This window comes from Neopelma chrysocephalum, unplaced genomic scaffold, assembly GCF_003984885.1.
Source record: "Neopelma chrysocephalum unplaced genomic scaffold, ASM398488v2 Primary Assembly neopelma1_96926, whole genome shotgun sequence".
In the NCBI taxonomy this organism is placed as follows: domain Eukaryota; kingdom Metazoa; phylum Chordata; class Aves; order Passeriformes; family Pipridae; genus Neopelma; species Neopelma chrysocephalum.
The window spans coordinates 1,885,053-1,904,372 of NW_020925569.1; the positions used below are offsets into that span (position 1 = coordinate 1,885,053).

At 41.1% G+C, this 19,320-nt stretch overlaps 1 protein-coding gene and 1 non-coding gene across 5 annotated transcripts; one reads left to right on the forward strand and one right to left on the reverse strand.

Moving 5' to 3' along the window:
- Positions 1-3,541: 3,541 nt before the first annotated feature.
- On the reverse strand, positions 3,542-3,651 carry LOC113960888. The gene has a single exon (XR_003532132.1). It is a non-coding gene; the product is annotated as a small nucleolar RNA SNORA5 (small nucleolar RNA).
- A 1,364-nt stretch (positions 3,652-5,015) lies between these two features.
- PLIN2 (perilipin 2) lies at positions 5,016-19,283 on the forward strand. Of its 4 annotated transcripts, none has more exons than XM_027670719.1 (9): positions 5,016-5,061; positions 7,069-7,125; positions 7,206-7,401; positions 8,050-8,132; positions 8,654-8,939; positions 9,254-9,438; positions 10,187-10,321; positions 11,005-11,295; positions 18,024-19,283. In XM_027670719.1, the coding sequence occupies exons 2-9, from the start codon at positions 7,096-7,098 to the stop codon at positions 18,156-18,158; spliced, it is 1,341 nt and encodes a 446-aa protein (XP_027526520.1). In that variant the 5' UTR covers positions 5,016-5,061; positions 7,069-7,095; the 3' UTR covers positions 18,159-19,283. The 4 variants fall into 4 exon arrangements, with proteins under 4 accessions (XP_027526520.1, XP_027526521.1, XP_027526519.1 ...); XM_027670720.1 differs by lacking the exon at positions 5,016-5,061 and adding an exon at positions 5,305-5,421; XM_027670718.1 differs by lacking the exon at positions 5,016-5,061 and having other exon boundaries at positions 6,666-7,125.
- The last annotated feature ends 37 nt before the right edge of the window (positions 19,284-19,320 follow it).

Below are 19,320 nucleotides of genomic sequence, written 5' to 3' on the forward strand. Positions count from 1 at the left end.
AGGAAGGACAAATGTGGAAGAGTAAGAGCAAGGCTGCCATGGAGGCCTCTTTGCATTCCAAAAGAAGAATATCTTCCACACTGTCAGACTTGAGGCTTGATTTTGTCTCCAAAGGCTTTTGCAGCAAGATCTTTCACAGCTAAGTCAGCATAGAACCCACGAAGTCAGTGATGTAAAAATGATTTACAGTAGCTGTCTGTCTGGCCCTCTTTTCTCTTTTTGTATCAAGTAAAAGAAAATGTAGTAGAGAAAGCTTGGATGTTTTGTAAGGCACACCTCTTAGATTTCTACATAACATAAAAGAATAAACACACTTCAGGTAAGTTACTTTTTTGAACTTAATAAAGGAAACTCTCAGACTCAGATGAAAAAGGAATAGTTAGTTGCTATTAAGTAGCTGGTTGCTAAAATATAAAAAAGAATACTGTTTAGGTGGAGAATTACATGAAGTATCTTAGATTTTGTGGTGGGAAAGTCTTATACGATAGCTATATTAATAGTTCTAGAAGTACTCCCTAGTTCTAGAACAGGGCCTGGATATTTTTGTGCTGTGTTTGTGTTGTATCTACCATAACAAAATCTTCACCCACAGCTGCATCTCCTGGGTGTTAATACAATACAATTAAACAATTACAGGATTGTGTTAGCATTGCCAAATACCTAGGATATTTTTCTTTCTGCTGGTATCTTATTATGAAGTAATTCATCTTTTAAAATAGACTGTCTTATTGAAAACTTCTGTCACGGCCTTATCTAGTGTGTTTGACTATGTAAAGAGTGAAAACTAAAGGGCTACATGTGGGCTGATAGATGTTACATGTCACAGGAGACATGAAGGCCTGCTGTTATCTTTCTGAGGGTGCAGCATGTTACCGTAACAACAAACTGCTGCCTAGCCTCCTGAGTACATCTGGCAGGGTTATAGACAAACTGTAGCCAAATGAAAAATAATTCCTGTACAGTATATAGATATGTGCCCCTTGATAGGGACTCTCTGCCCCTATCACGCATGAGTTGATTCCATTCCCTCTTCTTCTCTCTAATTAAATATGTCACATCTGTTGTAGGGGTGGGTTCATATTCACTACCTGGGCTATAGCACCTGTCTGCCTGATGGTACTGTTGCTTGCCTTTGCCTTTTTTCGTGGAGAACTAGCTTTGACTCAGTTAGTCACTTTTGAATCAAATATCAGGTTAACTCAGTTACAGCTGAAGAGCTTTGGACAGCTAACTAAAGATAAGTCACATTGCAAAATAACTACATTCCAGAGAAAACAGAGAAAACCTGCAGATCTTGCTGCTCAGAAACAAAGGGTGGGAGTGTTTTACTTTTGGGCAGAGGAGAATAAGGATGCTATTCTTTGTAAGTAAAATCAGTGTGGACTTACAAAAGGAGGATCAGGCCTGAAAAATCTGATATCCTCTTCTGGAGAGGGGAAAACAAAGTGAGTCACAGCAGGGACACTATTGACATGACTAATGATGCCTGCTCAGCTGGCGTTTAGGAAAAAAATCTAGGAGCCGTTAGTTGGGGTGAGATAGGGAAAGGATTTAATTGTGCCAGGGCAAGAGATGTTACACGACGCGCGCGCCCCGGGCTGTGCCCGAGATGTTACATTTATAACAATATCTGGCCAATCCCAAGTGTGTCCTCCCCGTAACTTTTGGCCTGGTCCACCCCCTGGCCCACCTCCTGGAATTGGGTCGGGGGGCTTTTTGGGACCCCCTCTTCATCATCCTTCATCATCTTCGGGGTACAGAGAGCAGAGTCACCCAGTTCCTTGACTCTGTCCTGCAGTTTAGGCCAAGATACAAGCGTTCTCAAACAAGACAGGCTTGCCTTGACTAAGAGACTAAACATTTTCTACTGGATATGGGAATAGGGTTGATATGGGGAGTATGGAATGGGGTAAGAGGCTTAAGGAATGTATAAACTAAGGGGTGCTAGGGGAGGAGGGAGAAAGGAGTGTTTCTAAAATCTACTTCTATTACCTATAAAACTTATAAGGTAGAAAAATAAGAAAACCATTGGGGTTTAAGGCATCACTAACCAAGACCAGGGAAAAGCTTTTCATACAGTAGCATACAAAAGGCTTAATCCCAAAACCAAGGAGTGAGGTAGATAGACAGTTTAAGTGGATAAGAAGTTAGTTGCAAATCCAAAGACAGACTGGTGCAAGGTAGAATTACAAAGCCAAGAAATGGATTTCTGTGGGACTGGAAAGAAAAAGGAGCAGTGAGAGAGCTAAGGGAAGACTGCCTTTGACAATTGTGTTTTTTCACAGATAACAGTGTCTGGGTGTTCAACACAAGTCTATTGATTCCCAGTTCAAGAGAATCATTTGCATCTCACATGACAAAGCAATATCTATAAACATGTAAATTCAATATTAGGTATCTTTAAGGTCAGATGCACTGGTGTAACCAATTGAATTGATTATTTATGTTATGAACCCTGAACCATCTATTCTTCACAGCTGAGAACACATTCTAAGGTTGTGGGTTTGATTTCTGTATGGGCCATTCATTTAAGAGTTGGACTCGATAGTATCTGGAGATACTACTGGTGGGTCCCTTCCAACTCAGAATATTCTGTGATTCTGTGATTATTTTCCTTTGTGTCCCTGTGGCAATCCTGATTGCTGAGAACTACTTCAGTGGTAGTTTGCTGCTAAGACCTTGAAGCACAGAAGGCATGTCAGAATTTTCCTGTGCTTCTACTCCCTACAGTCAGACTCGAACTGTGGCTGGAGGCAGTCCTTTAAAGCCTGCCAGCTTCCTAAGGCTGTGTCTAGACATATTTTGTTGGCAACTCCAGATGGCCACCCTTCTGTGCTCTCTGTTTTGCAGGACAAGGGCATGGATAGTTTCTCATATGAGTTATGAGTTATGAGTATGTCACCACTTCATTGCTTTGAACATTCATCCTAAAGGCTGAGTAAAGACTCTGGTTAGCTATCTTGACGTACAAGCATGACTACTTTTTAGTAAAGTAGCTTTAATCTGTTGTGAGAGCTCTCACTACCCCATTTTTGAGTTCCCAGGGTATCACTCCATCCACCAGCTGTGAGGCCAAGTGAAGATCCCTGTATCAGATCTGGGTAATACACTAGCACTCTGTCAGTCAGCCCTAGCTCAGCATATTAAACTATATCTGTTCCTAAAGGAATAGTAGCAGACTACTCAGCACCCTACAGACTTATCACTGCACTCCCCTTTGGCCTTTCTGTCACTTGTTGGGGAACAGCAGATAACCTTGTCTCATGAGGTTCACAGCTGAAGTGGAAATACCTGTCTCCAGCTGGAACTGTCGGTCAGGCCTTGATGGCACTGACCAGGCTTACTGGCCCTGCCCAGCCTTCCCCAGACCCTCCTGCATCCTGCCACATCAGCTCTGCAGGGCTGCCAGCCCCTGCCCCAGTGAGGCCACAGCAGGGTCATGCTCTGGCTCCTCTCAACCCTGCTGAGCCCTGGGGTTGTTGTCCCAGCAGCTCCTCCATTTGGGTGTACTAAAGTTGTAAGAAAAGCTGAAGGACCCATATTCTATCTATCACTGCTATCTCTGGCAGAGCTGTGTTACAGAGCTTGTGAGGCTGAAACCTGAGCTATTCCCTATCATGGAAGATAGGGAATGAGTTTAAAAGAGATGCACTGGAGGATAGACAAGTTCATTGTCTTATCCATTATCTCATATCTTTTAATTATTTTTTTTTCTGAGGTTAAGGATAGGTAGGTTGACTTACGTTCTATAGTAGTAATTGTAGAATTGAAAGAATGACAATTCTTTCATTAGATGCATTACGTGACTTTAAACATCTGCCTTTGCCTCATGGAGAAGAAGAGTAGGGTCTACTATTATTGCCTTCCTCTTTTAGCAAGGGCTGGCGCTGCATGTTTTTGCATTATCTGTTTCTACTGCTTTACTTGATGCTGTCCTGCCTTCCTCTTCTTCAGTCTTGGCTGGGACCACACCTACTTCTGTTCTAAGATATTTGGTCCATCCAAGAGGTAACATCATCCTCTTTCTCCCCCCAGCTTTCCCCCCAGCCATAACCCATGCAATGATCCCAAGAGGCAAGTTCCTAGATTTCCAGAAATTCAGATAAGCCTCTCCGAGTTCATCAAATACAGAAAGGCACCTAGATGTGAAGAAAAACATGTCCAGAATATAAATACTTAGCCTGCCAAGGACTGTTGAGGGGTTGATACTGTCTCTAATTACTACCTTCTGGCAGAGTGTGTCCCTGGGCTATGCAAGTCATAGGTGTTCCTGTACTACAAATAGTGATGATATACATTAGTAAATAAATCCCTGGAATACTCAAGAATTCTCAATAGAGACACTCCTGAGAAAAGGGGTTAATTTATTTTGTGGTTGTCATGGGTACACTGAGCGGTTTACACTTGAGAAGCCACATGACTGTGACTGAGAAACAAAAGGAGGTCTCAGATGACGACAATGTAATCAAAGGAGTGGGGTGCCTGTAAAGGTTTGGTATGCATCATAGCAGAGGTGTAATAAATCAGCTCAGAGAAGTGAAAATTTCTGTTTTATTCCAGTTATTCTGCTCTGCATGAAGTTGTACCAGGGAGGGTTTAGGTTGGATATTAGAAAAAGGGCACTGGAACAAGCTCCCCATGGAAGTAGTCACAGCACCAAGCCTGACAGAGTTCAAGATGCATTTAGACAATGCTGTCATGTTGTGACTCTTGGGGCTGCCCTGCGCAGGGCCAGGAGCTGGACTCGGTGACCCTTGCGAGTCCCTTCCAGCTCAGCATATTCCGTGATTCTGTGACGTGCCCTTCTGCAAGCCCAGTCGCACAGCACTCTCCTTTCTCGGACTCCGCGGCAGTGCCCTCCCGCTGACCGCCGCGGGCTCACTACGTGTGGGCCCCGCCCCGCGCCGGCGGTGACGCGCGCCGGCGGTGACGCCCCAGAAATAGCGGGGCGAGGCCGGGGTTCCCCAGTCGGCGGCGGCGGCGGCGCCCGTGACCCTGACCCTGCCCCTGCCCCTGCCCGTGCTCCAGGCGGCGGCGGCGGCCCCTGCTCCCTCCTCCCGGGTGAGTACGGCAGCCCCGGTGCTCCAGCCCGGCTCTCGCCGGCCGCAAGAGCCCTCGGCGCCCGCCCGCCCCGCGGCGCTAATTCCGCAATATGGTGGAGCCTCGGGCGGAGCGGGCGGGGACTGCGGCTCAGGGTCCGGGTGCGGCGCTCGCCACAGGGCCGCCTCCGCTGCCTCTGCCCTCGCGAGCCCTTCGCCCCGCGTCCCAATGGGTTTTGGTAGGCTGGCAGAAGTTCTTTCGGGACCAGAAAGTCTCGAGATCCTCGAACGCCCCCGGGAGTGGCGTTGAAAAGCCTCATCCCGGAAGCGGCCCGTGGTGGCACTTGAGAAACGGGGGCGCCTTCCTGCCTGGGGTAGAGCGGTGAGCCAGGGCGGGCGCCGTGGCGGTTCTGCATGGCTGTCGTTCTGCTTGCTGGTCTTTCACTTCTTCCCATAGCTAGGGGAAAAAGTAGATATTAAGTTTGTGACGTAGCTCAGTGTGCTTTCCTGTTTAGAATCTTTTGCTGTCTCTGAAATATGCTTGGACTTCGATTCCAGGCGTCTTACTCACCTGCTCCAGAGAAGCGGATCTGACTTTTGCCAAGGCTAAACCTCTTCAAGGGATCTCTGAAACCGTGCAAGATCCTAGTTATCTTCATCTTCTTTAAGAGCAGGAATAACTTCAGGGGCTAACTCCAATGGTTTAGTGACTAGTGTGTGGATGGATCTTGTGGGACTCATTACAGATATTGAATAATCCTTGAAGTAAGGGCCCTTCCTCGTTCCCCATTCCAGATTCTGTGCTGCTAGCCTCTTCTATTATGCAGCATGCTTTGCAGTTCATAGTGAAATTCAGTTTTGCTCCAAATAATCTGACTTGTAATGCTATGTGAGAAATAGAACATGTTTCTGGGATATTTCAGTTCTTGATAAATGGAAGGAAAACTTCTCTGTTACTGCTGTAACCCTTGTCTGTTACCTGCTTGTGTGTTCCATGTACAGTGGTTAATCTCATTACAGGCATTACTGTATGGCACGTGTATGTTAATATGTGCAAATATGCCTATAAAATATTAACAGCATGCCTTTGTCCTTGTTCCCCATTATGTAATGGGGAAAAGTTTTACTTTACCTCAAGGGGAATATTAACACACTCCTTTTGATGCTGTCATACGTATGAGACAGAAAACTGCTGTTGGCTCTTTGACAAAGCTAGCAAAAGGCCTTGTAAACCACAGTCCTTTTGAGAATGGACTCTTTGCCTTTTTGTTACCTTCATTTATACAGGTTCTTCTGGAACCTAAATGTCATGTGAAATTATCAATGCAAAAAGTGCTTCTTGCACATTTAGTTCACCCTACATGTGTGATACGATGACAATGTGCTTCTGTGTTCTCTTGTTATGTGGTACTACAATACCACTTCCTTTATAGGGTTCATGTGGGGAAAGCTGTTAGTATTTTCTCCATGGGAATACATGTTGGAATACATGTTGAGTGATGTAGACTTGTTGAATAACCAGTGTTTGCAACCTGTTTCAGTGGAGGATGGGTAATATTTCTGTGTGTTATAGAAATGCTAACTTTTAAGCAAACTGAACAAGTGTGAGCCCTAGGTGGGCTCCCTACAGAAGATGTAATCTGATTAAAGATGTTGCCGGTGGATTCTTCATCTGACTTGGACATCCTAAACTAGATTTTAGTGCCTTATGGCCTGGCTCAACAGGTAAACCCAGTTGTATCTTAATTCTTCTAGAAAAATGAAGGAATCCACCAGCTGGTAACTCTGGTTATTCAGCAATGAACTGCTGTATCTCAAAGCCTATCTCGTGTATGTGCCATGCTTGTGTTGCCTAAACCAAGTTTTGGATTTCTAAATTGTTACAATAAAATCTAATTCCTGTATGCAAGAAGTGAACATTCTGATCCCATTAAATGGGGTGGATCACAAGAAGGTTGTTGTTTTCAAATTTGGTGCTTAGATAAAGTGGATATGAGAACACCATCACTCGTATATGCTTCTTTCACAGACTGTGTAAGGTTCAAGACCTGAAAAAATGGCATTGGCAGCAATTGATCCACAGCAGGTATGTCTGAGTTAGTCCCATATTTTTTTTGTCTAGATCAGAAAAATAGGAGTCAGCTAACCCCTTTCTCTTTTAAACAGAATATTGTATTGAGGGTTGTCAACCTTCCTTTGGTGAGCTCCACCTATGATATGGTCTCTACAGCTTACATCACCACTAAGGATAACCATCCTTATTTGAAGTCAGTATGTGAGGTAGCAGAGAAAGGAGTGAAGACAATTACATCGGTAGCTGTGACAAGTGCTATGCCTATCATCCAGAAGCTGGAACCGCAAAGTAAGGCAAAGATGAAGCTGTTGATAACTTCAGTTCAGCTGATTGTTTTATATATCCAGATGCACTTATACTTTAACATGGTCATGCAGGTCTGGAGTGCTGTCTCGGGTAGCTGACTAAACCTGTTGCCTGGTCTAAGTAACTGACTATAGATGGGTATGACTTAAAAAAAAACAGTGCAGAGCGAAAGCAGATTCCATCTTTTGTAGTACTAAACTGATTGACTCCTTTTGATACGCAGGATGATTAAGTAATCTCTTGCTCAACACCTTTCTTGCCTTTCACCTGGTTTCAAATGCTACTGTTTCACTTCCTCACACTGAGGACTGGTTACTTTGGAAACTGTGTCGCAAGGCTGTCCTGAGAGCCTGGTTTCATGATATGGCAATGGGCAGGGTGTTTCAGCTTTTTCTAATAGTTGCTTGTAAATTATCGAATGGATTTTCTCTTCCTACAAGTGATTTTTTTTTTCTGGCACTGTAAATCTGCCTTGTTCTTGGGCTTTGTTGCCTCAAATCTCACTGAAGGGGGAAGGAAACTACTTTTAAGAGTGTTGCATGAGTTCTGTTTCAAGAGGAATATTCAATTTGAGTTATTTATACCAGGGGAAAAAATAATTAAAGCCAACTCTTGTAATTTCTTTTATAGTTGTAGTTGCCAACAACTATGCATGTATAGGTCTAGACAAAATTGAAGAGAGGCTGCCTATACTGAATCAACCCACTGATAAGGTAAGTTCTTTCCATGTAAATTTGCTAAGGTGAAGAATCATACACCCTTCTTTTTTGTTATCACTGAAAACCAGGGAGACAGATTTCAAAAAGCCATGCCTGAATCTCAGCTTTAAAGCAATGAGGAAGTCAAAGGTGTAGCTGTCGAACTGTTTGATGCCTTTGTGAGGCCATTAAGCATTTTTTACTTTAAATTTTCCCGTCGTTTGACACCACTGTCTATAGGTGCAGTTCACTGGTGGGTGTCATTTTTTTACACTCAAGTCTTTGTCTCTTTCCTGCTCAGTGTGAATAAAATAGTGATTGGATTACAATCCCTGAAGTGTTTTGAGCTGAAGGCTGCATGGCAGTCATATCTTGTTGTGTCTTGTACATATGTTTTCAGGACATATGTTTTCAGGGCAGAATTTCTCCTAGATAACCTATACTTTTACTACCTTTAGCATAAATTTATTATTTCCTGGATTATGTAGCTCTCACCAATAAATATTTTTAGTGAATCAATGTATTTCCTACGGCAGGTTGTTGCCAATGCCAAGGATGTAGTTGTTGGAGCCAGAGAAGCTGTAACAACCACTGTGACTGGTGCCAAGGAATCTGTTGCTCACACAATCACTGGAGTTGTGGGCAAGACTAAAGAAGCAATGCAAGACAGCTTAGAAATGACAAAGTCAGTTGTCAATGGGAGCATTAACACTGTCCTGAGAAGTCGTGTGGTGCAAATGGTGAGCAGTGGAGTGGACAGTGCTCTCACTAAATCAGAGACCCTTGTAGACCAGTATTTCCCACTTACAGAAGCAGAACTAGGTAAGACCAATTGAAGCTTTTATTTTGTTGGAATGTTTGTATTAGCGAGAAGGAAGCAATCATCCATTTGTTGCTTATGTATAGTGGGGAGGGAGCATGTGCTTCCTAAGCCGCCTTTTGCCTTTCTGGGTGTAATGACATCTTCACAGGGGAAACATAATGAAAGTAAGGATTTCCATGTAGGGTGATCTATCTTGTTGCTAAAGGACTACTCAGCAACTTCAGTATTCAGCTGTTACGACACAGATAAAATTGTCTCAGACCTCTTTAAGTTTTCCTCCAGTGATCAATTTGCTTCCTTTCAACATATGTAGAGAAAGAAGCTGCAAATGTTGAAGGTTTTGAAGTTGGAGTTCAAAAGCCAAGCTACTATGTTAGATTAGGATCTCTGTCTTCAAAACTCCGCACACGTGCCTACCAACAAGCCTTAAACAAAGTTAAAGATGCTAAACAGAAAAGCCAGGAAACAATCTCTCAGCTCCACCACACTGTTAGTCTGGTAAGTTTTGAGCTTTCACTTGATGTATAAAAAGCAAATTTTGGCATAGTTTTAGAGTGAAGAAAACAGCCGAAAGAGTAATAGGAAGACTGGAATTGCTGCCTCACACTAAATGCATTTTCTAAATACAAAGCATTTGCCATTAAGAGATTTTCATCACCATTCAGGAGATGTCCTAAATCAGGCTGAGCTGCGATTGTGCAGCTGCTTGTAACTGTAAGCACCGCAGAAATAAAAGTGACATATTTAAAATTGTATTCATGTTTTGTAGTTCTGGGTTTGACACTTGATTCAGTGACAAGTGTTTTGCAATTTAGACAGACTTCAGTTCTTTAGGTCCTTTTTGTTAAAAAAATGTCAGATTCCTTTGGGGCTTGCTGCTCTTGCTGGTTCTGTCTCTGAGCATTTCTGGGTACTTCAGTAGTCTTATCCTAACAATGTACCTTTATGTACAGGACAAACTGCACATAAAGAGTCATGGCCACCTGTACACTTTCAATTCCTTCTGTAGGATGCCAGCGGGGGAGGGAGAAATTGTTGAGGCAGAGGGGAACACTATGTAATGTCTCAAAACTGCTTCCAGTGTTCAGTTCTTTGAAGAGAAGAAACACATTCTTATACTCCCAAAGTCCTTTATCCTGAACTTCTGATGTATTTAAAAAGAAGATTATAAAACAGTCAAGGTAGAGTAGCCCTAAAGGAACTATTTGGACTCTTTGCTCTACTTCCTTATTTGGCTGTCTTTCAGATCGAGTATGCCAGAAAGAATGTGAATAGTGCCAATAAGAAACTTCTTGGTGCTCAGGAAAAGCTTTATCAATCCTGGGTAGAATGGAAGAAAAATACAGGCCAAAATGACGGTGGTGAACTGCGTAGTGCTGAGGTAAATAGATGTAAATGTACACTAGATATAAATGGATTGTATACTGTGAAGGTAATGGAAAACTAACAGTCCCTGAAGTGTGCATCAGAGAAGCTTATGTGCAAACATGAAATCGGGATGCTGAAGCTCAGGGCAGTTGACTAATGAAAAGTAGGGGACCTAAGCTCTTAAATGAGCCTACTTCCTGCAAACATTCTAGGGTTCATTCTCCTCTCATGAGAATGCTCATCCTGTTTGGTATGTGAACCTGTGTTGAGATGTCCACATGTAAATCAGCTAGAACTCACTTATCTGATGTGCCCAGACCAGAAATAACAATTTGTCAGCATAAAGCAGTCTTAGACACAAACTCAAGTAGTCCTACATATAGCTTTAAACAGTGGTTCGTTGATTAGAATATGCTTACCTGCTGTGACTTGTTATCCGGAGCTGAAACAAGAGTCTGCTTGTCTGTCACTAGGCAGAAGCCATCAATGTTTCTGTTCACAAAGTACTTGAGTGCTGAAGAGATATCAAATACTTATAAGTCTCTGACTCTTCAGACTTAACGCCCATTTTATTACCTGCTATAGCTTTATTTCACTTATATCCCCTTTACTTTGCTTCTTCATGTATCTTGAGCAACATAAAGTTGCTACAGTCATAAAAAGACACTAATATGCTGTTATACTTTTTCTTTCTAGTACATTGAGTCAAGAACTCTAGCTATTGCACAGAGCCTCACTCAGCAACTTCAGACCACTTGCCTCACACTGGTCTCAAGCCTACAGGGGCTGCCACAGAATGTGCAGGATCAGGTTTACAGTGTTGGGTCAATGGCAGGTGATGTCTACCAGAGCTTTCGGTCTGCATCCTCCTTCCAAGAATTATCAGACAGCTTTCTTACAGCTAGTAAAGGACAGCTGAAGAAAATGAAGGAGTCTCTGGATGATGTGATGGATTATCTTGTTAACAACACGCCTCTCAACTGGCTGGTAGGTCCCTTTTACCCACAATTGCCTGGCATTCAGCACGCTGAGAGCAAAGGTGAAAGGGAGAAAAATTCCAGCCAGAAAGACAAACAGCCTGAACACACTACTGAATAAACTGCATAGCATGCATGTACTCTGCTGACTGACAAAGCGAGTGACCTTACCAAGTGTAGCTGTCAAAAAAGCCTTGGTGAAAAATCCATAAATATAGGAGTAGGGGAATCTACAGAGACAGGACACTCTTACATATAAGCTGTGTATTGTCCTGTGTAGCCACTCTAAAAACTCAAACTGTCTCAAGTGCCTGAGTATTGTCAGCTTACAGTTGTCAAGATGCCTTATTTGTCTGTCGAGAAACCTCACTATGCTTATCAGTGGTATTAATACCATTAGTATAAATGAAACCTACCCTAGCTAAAAGCTTTTGTTTTGTTCTTTGATCTCTACCAGAAGGCTATAAAAGCCTTAATACTGTGAAATGCATTTAAAAGCCTTGCAGTCTAGCTAGATATGCTTTCAGTCTATGTTTGCTGCAGATCACACTTTTGATAATTATGGATCTGACTGTCTCAGACTCTATTGCTACACAATTCATGACAAAAGTTCTGTGAGCGCAGGATGCCAAAGCTGAAAGTGGGGTTTCTGAACAAGTTGGCTGGATTTAAATGCTGTGACAGTGTTAACATTAAAATAAACTTAACTATTGTTTAACACAGTAACTTGACCACAGAATCATAGAATATGTCAAGGTGGAAGGGACCCATAAGCATCAGCAAGTCCAGCTCCCTGCTCCTCGCAGGATTACCTAAAACTAAACCATATGATTAAGAGTGTCGTCCAGATGCTCTTTGAACGTTTCCTTGGGTACTCTGCTCCAGTGGTGGACCAAATAATTATCAATACATTTTTTTCATATGCAGTATAAAGGTATTCATTCATGCTGTTTGTACCCAGATGCCTGCTGTTGTATGTGTGTGTTTTTTATAGGCATCCTTTTGTAATTCATGTTGTATGTTAGTAATAAATGCTTTAGTAGCCAAAGTCTGTCTCCATTTCAGTGGTGTTTTAAAACAGAGTAACTTGCTCTTCTGTGACTCCTTCAAACCAGGTCTAGCAGAAAGCAAGCTTGACGTGCAAATGAGGTAGATGTGCATTGAAAATGTGTTTGTGTATCTATAGATAGATAAGGTTTGCTGCAGCATTTCCTTCCTCCCTTAGAGTCTGTGTGCATCCCTCCACTGAATCTTAGCTTTACTGCTGCTTTTTTTGGTCCTTGCTGTTGTCCACCTTTAATGATGATCTAAGCTGTGAGCTACTGGATGTTTTAATATTGAAAAAAGAAGGATATGCACAAAAGAACCCTCTCCTCCCTTCACAGTAGGTGTTCGGTGTGCATGAAACTGCTAGCTGTCTGTTGGCTACCTATAAACAGTGTATACTTCTCACCTGCAACACCAGTTTAAACTTGTTTAACTTTATCTAACCTCCTTTGAACTTGAGTGACAAATGTACATTAACCCTCAGCTACTTAGGTACAATTTTTCCTCAGTAAATACTGTGAATCCCTCCACTGGAAAAGAATTATTGTCACTAGGAAATAAGCTTTCTTGGTTTGGGGCTCTCCAGGTAAGTTGTATCTGTGTTCCTAGTGCATACCCTGTACACCTTTTGAGTTGCAATCATTTAGCGTAGCAATGCTGGCCACCATTTTCAAAGAGGTCACCAAATAGTGTAAAGCAAATGGAGTTCAAAGGAAGCTTATCACATAGTGGCACATTGCTGCATGGAACAATACCTCCATCTGGCACAAATTACCTGTTATCTAGCCATCTACTGTGAGAGGGATTGCTTAGCTGTTAAGTCAGGTTTGGCCTAGAAGTGTGAGGAAGACTTTTTAAGCACAATATTAAACAAATTGTAACAACATAATTAAAGAAGTGTTATCTATAATCCTCCCTGCTTTAAATATTTACTTTATATAGGGGAGCTGTTTAGCATAAAATTAACATGAGAGGATGAGATATTCTTCTCCAATTAGTGCCTGAGTTAAGACTTCTGGATTGCTTTCAGCAAATAACTTCTTTTAAAGTTTGCTTTAACTATTGCATGAGCCAGCCAGAGACTATCCTTCTTTATCTCCATCCACTGTTGTAGATGTGTTCAGCAACAGAATGGAACTAATTAGGTCTGGGAGCAGCTGGATGTTTAAAGAAGGGGATTCCCATTCTTCTATACATTTTAAAATCTAAGTGCTCTGGGACTTCATCTTGAGGTGATCAATCAAATAAAATACTGAAACTTTTCACTGTTTTTTTTTTAAGGATTGAGAAATAAACAGCATCATCTGCTATTAGTGAACAAGCAGTACATCTCTCTATTCAACCTTAAGTTGTGCTACTGGTTCGTACCATTACATGGCTGTCCAGCTTTACTAAGCCTCAGCAAGCAGTTGAAATAGAAAGCAAGGGAAACTGATACCAGCCTAGACCTTCAAAGCACTTCTCCCTCACCATGCACTATTAGGTTGCTTCTGTGTGAAGTTCATTGACTTCTGACAGCTGACCTACAACTGGTGGCTGCAAACAGCAGTGCCTGGTTAAATGCTGGGCTTATAGCCTGTTAGACTGAAATGCTCTGTGTAGGTTTCTGTGCTGTGCTATTGTGATAAGTGGTTGTTTTGTTTGATGCTGCCCAGCCACCGAGTGCTTTAAGTTTTATCCACCCCCCATTCCCCAAATAGAATTAGGAACCCTTCCCTAGTGGACGAAAGTACTGACTAACAGCAAATAAGTATATTCTTGATTTGTTATATAGAATAAAATTCTCTGGATTGAGATTATTATACTCTGCTAATACAGACGGCACTGAATGTTTAAATTGAATTGCAGCTGGAGCTTGTGTGGGTATCTTCTTGTAGGTAATTTAGCATAGCATATCCCCACACTCTAACTGCAGCTGTACAGACAGAACTTATTATCTGTAGTGCAGCAAGAGAGAGCAACTATTAAAATGCCCACTGGAGGCAAGAATGATGCAGACACCTTCCAAAGTCATCTTTCTCTTTTTGCCGCTGTTGTTTTTGACTGAAGCTGAGGTGCTTCCTCTCAAATAAAGGAGGGAAACCAGAGCAGAGTTTGCTCATGAATTTTCTTGCCATCTTACCTGTTTCTCTGTAATTGCATGTGTCAAACAATTCAAGTGCACTGCACAGAAACTTGCTTGCTCTTAGTCCAAAATCACTTTTGAGGATATAGCTTGAGCTAGAAAGTTGTGAAGTTTCTCTGAGCTGTGAAGTTACCTTCTAAAAAAGGTAAGACCATATGTGTTGAAAATGATAGGAAATAGGTTTAACTATTTGCAGCAAGGCAGATAAACTAGATGAAATGGAAGCCTGTCAAAGGCTGATAGCCATACATAACCTGGGAAGATAAAGGTTAAAATAGTAACATAATTACCTAGGCTATTTAGCATTTATTTAGAATTCAGATACTGTTTCTCTTTAAGAGATCACTCAAAAATTGTTCATGCCAATTGACACTTCGTCTTTTTAGGTGAATCAACAGAGAACTATTATTCTTTCATTGCAAATAATCCTTTTCTACAAGAGCTCTAAATATAAGCATTTGTAAATAACTCCATATGGTATGCAAGCTTTGCAAACGTCATATTTATAGCATTGGCCAAAGCCAAATTACAAGATTTATGTAAGAACTGGAGTTGCAGCTGGTTTGCCTCAAACTAAAGAAAGGTGGAAAACTTTTGAAATGTCATCTATTCTTCAAGATTAATTTTTTTGCATTAATATTTTCTGGAATTCAAGTTAGAATAATATTTTATAGCTAATAAAATAGGTGAAAGGATTTGGGAACAATTGATGAATTATTTTTGTTATTTAAAAAAAAAAGCATAACTACCAAGGAGAAACTTATTTAAACCATCTAATTAAAAAGAGGAAACAGAACTAAACATTTTAAGCATGATCTGTTAGTAATTTGCACGATCAGAAAGTTTTACATGCAACAACTTGCTGGAGGTATTGCATAGTGTTTTGTTAAATTTATTTGTGTTAGTATTAAGGTGGCAATTTCACTTCTTTTGGATAATACAGTCTCTGATGACTAAAAATAGGCGCTTTGTTTTGAAAATGCACAAAACCAGAGCGAACTGTGGCTCAGTTCTGAAAACATATTTAGCAAGAAAACATTGATCAAAGTTGTTAGTATTGACATTAATGTTTGTATATGAAGACAGCAAAACACTGAAGTATGTTCTGTACTATTCCATGTAAGGTTTTTGCAAGTTTTGCACTTTTCTATGTAAATGATTTAACTGCATCTTGTGGAGAAATAGCATGAAGAAGGGTTGTATCTTATGCTTCTTGCAAGAATTGATAGAAAGTTGAAACAAAGCAGTAAGTCAACTGTGAAAAGTGGTATGGAAGTGAAGGTCCTTTACCTAAGCAATCCCATAATGCTAAGAGCTTTGCATTGATTTAGTTAGACTGGTGCAGATATTAGAATGTGCAATTGTAATACAATTTAGCATGTTCAAAACTGAGATAAATCATACTGACATCCACTCTGTTTTACTCTGATGCTGACATACACTTCAATTTGAAATTCTTTCATGGCTGTGAAAATCTTACTGGTACATTAAAGGAGTCAGGTGCTTTTACTGCATGCATTAAGGAGATGAGGAAAGCGCAAACTTAAATTTCAGTGATTATTCTGTTATCAGTAAGAACAACGCGGATATAAGTAAAAGCCTCTTAAATGTAGGATATAGTGAAAATTTTCACTGATCAGACACAGGTGGTTATGTGTCCTGCTCAGCGTAAATAAAGAATAAACCAACTAATTTAAACAATTCCTTCAGGCACATTTTTAAAGGGTTTTGTATATGGACTACTTAGCCTTAGTCTTGTTAAGATACCCTGATTTATACTACAGTATGGAATACAGGGTCATATACTGATAGTGGGAAAACTTGTTGATTTCTCTAAGTTGAGTAATTAGAGTTTTAGGTAAATTGCCATAAGCAGAAAGATGCGAGATAATTGTTCCTGGTAGAAAGATGTGTTTCCCTCATTCTTAGTGCCTTTTGATTTTGATTTTATTGAGGCAAAAATTACAGATCTCATTTTGATCAAGTTTAGGTTGTCAACAGTAGTGCCTGAAAAGTCACACACTGCTTAAGTTCTTCTAAAACTCAGTTTTAATTAATAATTAATATTTCTAAGTCCCTGGTGCCCTATGACTTACCAACTCCGTAAGAAACTGAGTGATTCGCATGCAGTGATTCCGTGCTGTGTACAGCCTGGTAGCTGAAACAGTAATCCCCTTATAATTTGACATATTCTCTGCCCTTCTCACATGTCTTCAAAGCAGGCACAGCATAGCTTTTTTCTTGCCTACTGTCTTTCATAAAAGTAAGTCATAAGGTGTTTTGCAGTTAGGGAATGGATTAAAACTGCTTCTCCAGTCAGCACTGAGATCAAGTTACAGAAATGCATAGAAACCTGCAAATTGTTGCTGCTTTGAACATGCAGAACCAAAGTCCTTTCAGCATGCAACAGTTGTTATTTGCTGAAACTGTATCTGGCTCCAAGTATGTCTCATCACCAACATTAAAACTAACTACTAATCAAACTACAGATGTAAGCATTTTTCACTTGATGTAAAAAACTTACGGTTATGAGTAAATTGCTTAATTATATCCCCTTTTTCAGAAGTGCCTGAGTAATCTAAGTCTTACTAAGGGGACTTAAGGGTTGGGACTTAAGCTCCTAAGTGTCTTAGCCAACATTTTTAGAAGTCTGTAACATCCATGTATCCACTAATGTCTCTGGCAATTCTGAAACCTGGTGCTGCTTAACAGTACAGAATACTACACATGTAGTTAAAACAGAGACAAAAGTGAGATTGCAGTTCCAAGTATTTGTTTCCTCAGGAAAGGTTTAATTCAGTAGGCAGGCAGGGTAGTACAGAGCAATCCGTATCAATCTCCTCAGGGCAGATTACTGAATATAGTCCATTGCCTTTATGGAAAGAAGAAAGGCAAAATAATTTTATAAACCTCCTTTCTTAATTTTCCAGTCACCACTTTTACCAGTTTCACCAAATTCAGTCCACTGAGTTCAGCTCTATTCCATCTCTAATGTAAGGGTCAAAACCGCACAGCTACCCCCAAAATACCAGGCAGTGGAAGGATTTAGGAGAATTTATTTTCAGAGTCAAGAACACTTAACATATCAGCACAAAACTGCACCAGGCCTAGGAAAAGATATGCCTGCTGTTCTCGGGACTTTTATCGTCTCAGGCCCTACCGGGCTTCAAACATGTCCGTAAGAACTTATCTTTTCTCATGCCAGGGAGAGCTTCTCTGGAATGCAAGAAGAGAAAATATCTAAAACTGTCTCTGGCCAAAGAGGAAAGCTTTCTTAAGTGAAAATCCCTAATCTCCTCACAGTAAAATCTTCCAGAAGGGCCTTCTACACTTACATCTACTATAAAATCCTGTTTTCTAAGCAACTGATCTGCATCTTGCAGTGTTTGGTCTGTCTTAATGCTATGTGTTTCATATGTGACTGAGCATATTTTACTCTGTATTCAGTATATTGGGTCTGATTTCTAGAGATGCTATGCATCTTTGTGTCATGACTTCAGAGAGGAGTACTGCACAAATTTGTTTAGTTTTACTTTTAAATTGATTGAAATTTCATTCCAACACAGGTTCCAGATTTCACTATTACAGACCTGTCTTCAGAGTCAGATGATATCCCAGACATTTTGGATTTGGATGAAGAGGATCAACAAGACTTTTCACGCACAAATGGCCCTTACACTACAGGGCAAAGAGCTGAATAGAGAAGGATAAAAATGTATTTTGATACAATGTACCTTTGCCATGTTTAATTTAGATTTCTCCTTTTTAAAGGTGAACCTGCCTAGTTTAGGGATTATGGGGATATTTTTTTAAAAATCACTACCGTTTCATTTAGCTGCATCAAAAATCTGGGTTTTTTTTCTACATAAGGAATGCACACTACATTAATTCATTAGCATGGGTGTCAAGCTCCCATTCTATAAGCCAGGTATAGCCTAACCAGTGTATCCAACTGATCTGATCTTTGTTAATGATTTGTTCTCCTGCTGGTAGCAGCCATGAGAACACCCCAGTGCTTTGCATAAAGGGCTGCCAACAAAAGGAGTTGATGAGGATTTGCCCACAAAATTTCCCCTTTCAGTCTACGTGAAAAGCAGTTCTGCATCTACCTCTTTGCTGCTGGAAGGGGTAAGAGACTTTGTCTATCTCAGATTTTCTCAAGTTCTTTTTGTTAGGCTCTGCACCTACAGAGCTTAGAAGCTTAGAGCTTTCCTTTGGCAAGAGTGCTTTATGCACAGAAGGACTCCCTTTCTCTCCACATACCTTCTGTGTGCAAATATTTTGGCCATTGTGATGCTATCAGTTGTGGCTGAACCCTAAGACTAGAACAGGGTAAATGCTTAAAAATTAAAGTTTTCCAGGAATAAGGGTAGCAGTTAGCAAAGGTAAGAGACTGTAAGAAGTGAGGGAAAATGGAGGACAAAGAGACACAGATGTGGGACAAAAGAAAATGAAAAAAAAAAAAGAGGGAACTGAACGTGAGGATACTTCTGGTAACAGTGTGGGGTTTTTTTTCTGTTTAAATAAAATGTCAGTTATTTTTTGAGGTATGTTGAGGCCGCGTTTGCTCGCACACAGTAAGTTCTGTAGGAGTTGGGGAGAGTGAGAACGGGGCTGAAGGCGGGCTTGTTAACATTTGTTTTTAAGGACCAGATCGAGCTGCTCCGCCAGGGCGATGCAGCCCGTCGGGAGCCGTGTTACGGCGCTGATCCGTCCAGCGCCGCTCGCACCGCATCGCCCTACTGCGCGGCACCCTGGGAGACTCTGCTTGTGAGCACTTGCAAGTCTAGTCACTGAAATGCCTTGGAATAAAAGTTTGAACCGCACAGCCTGCTTGCCAGTGTGGGGTTGTTTTTTTTTTTC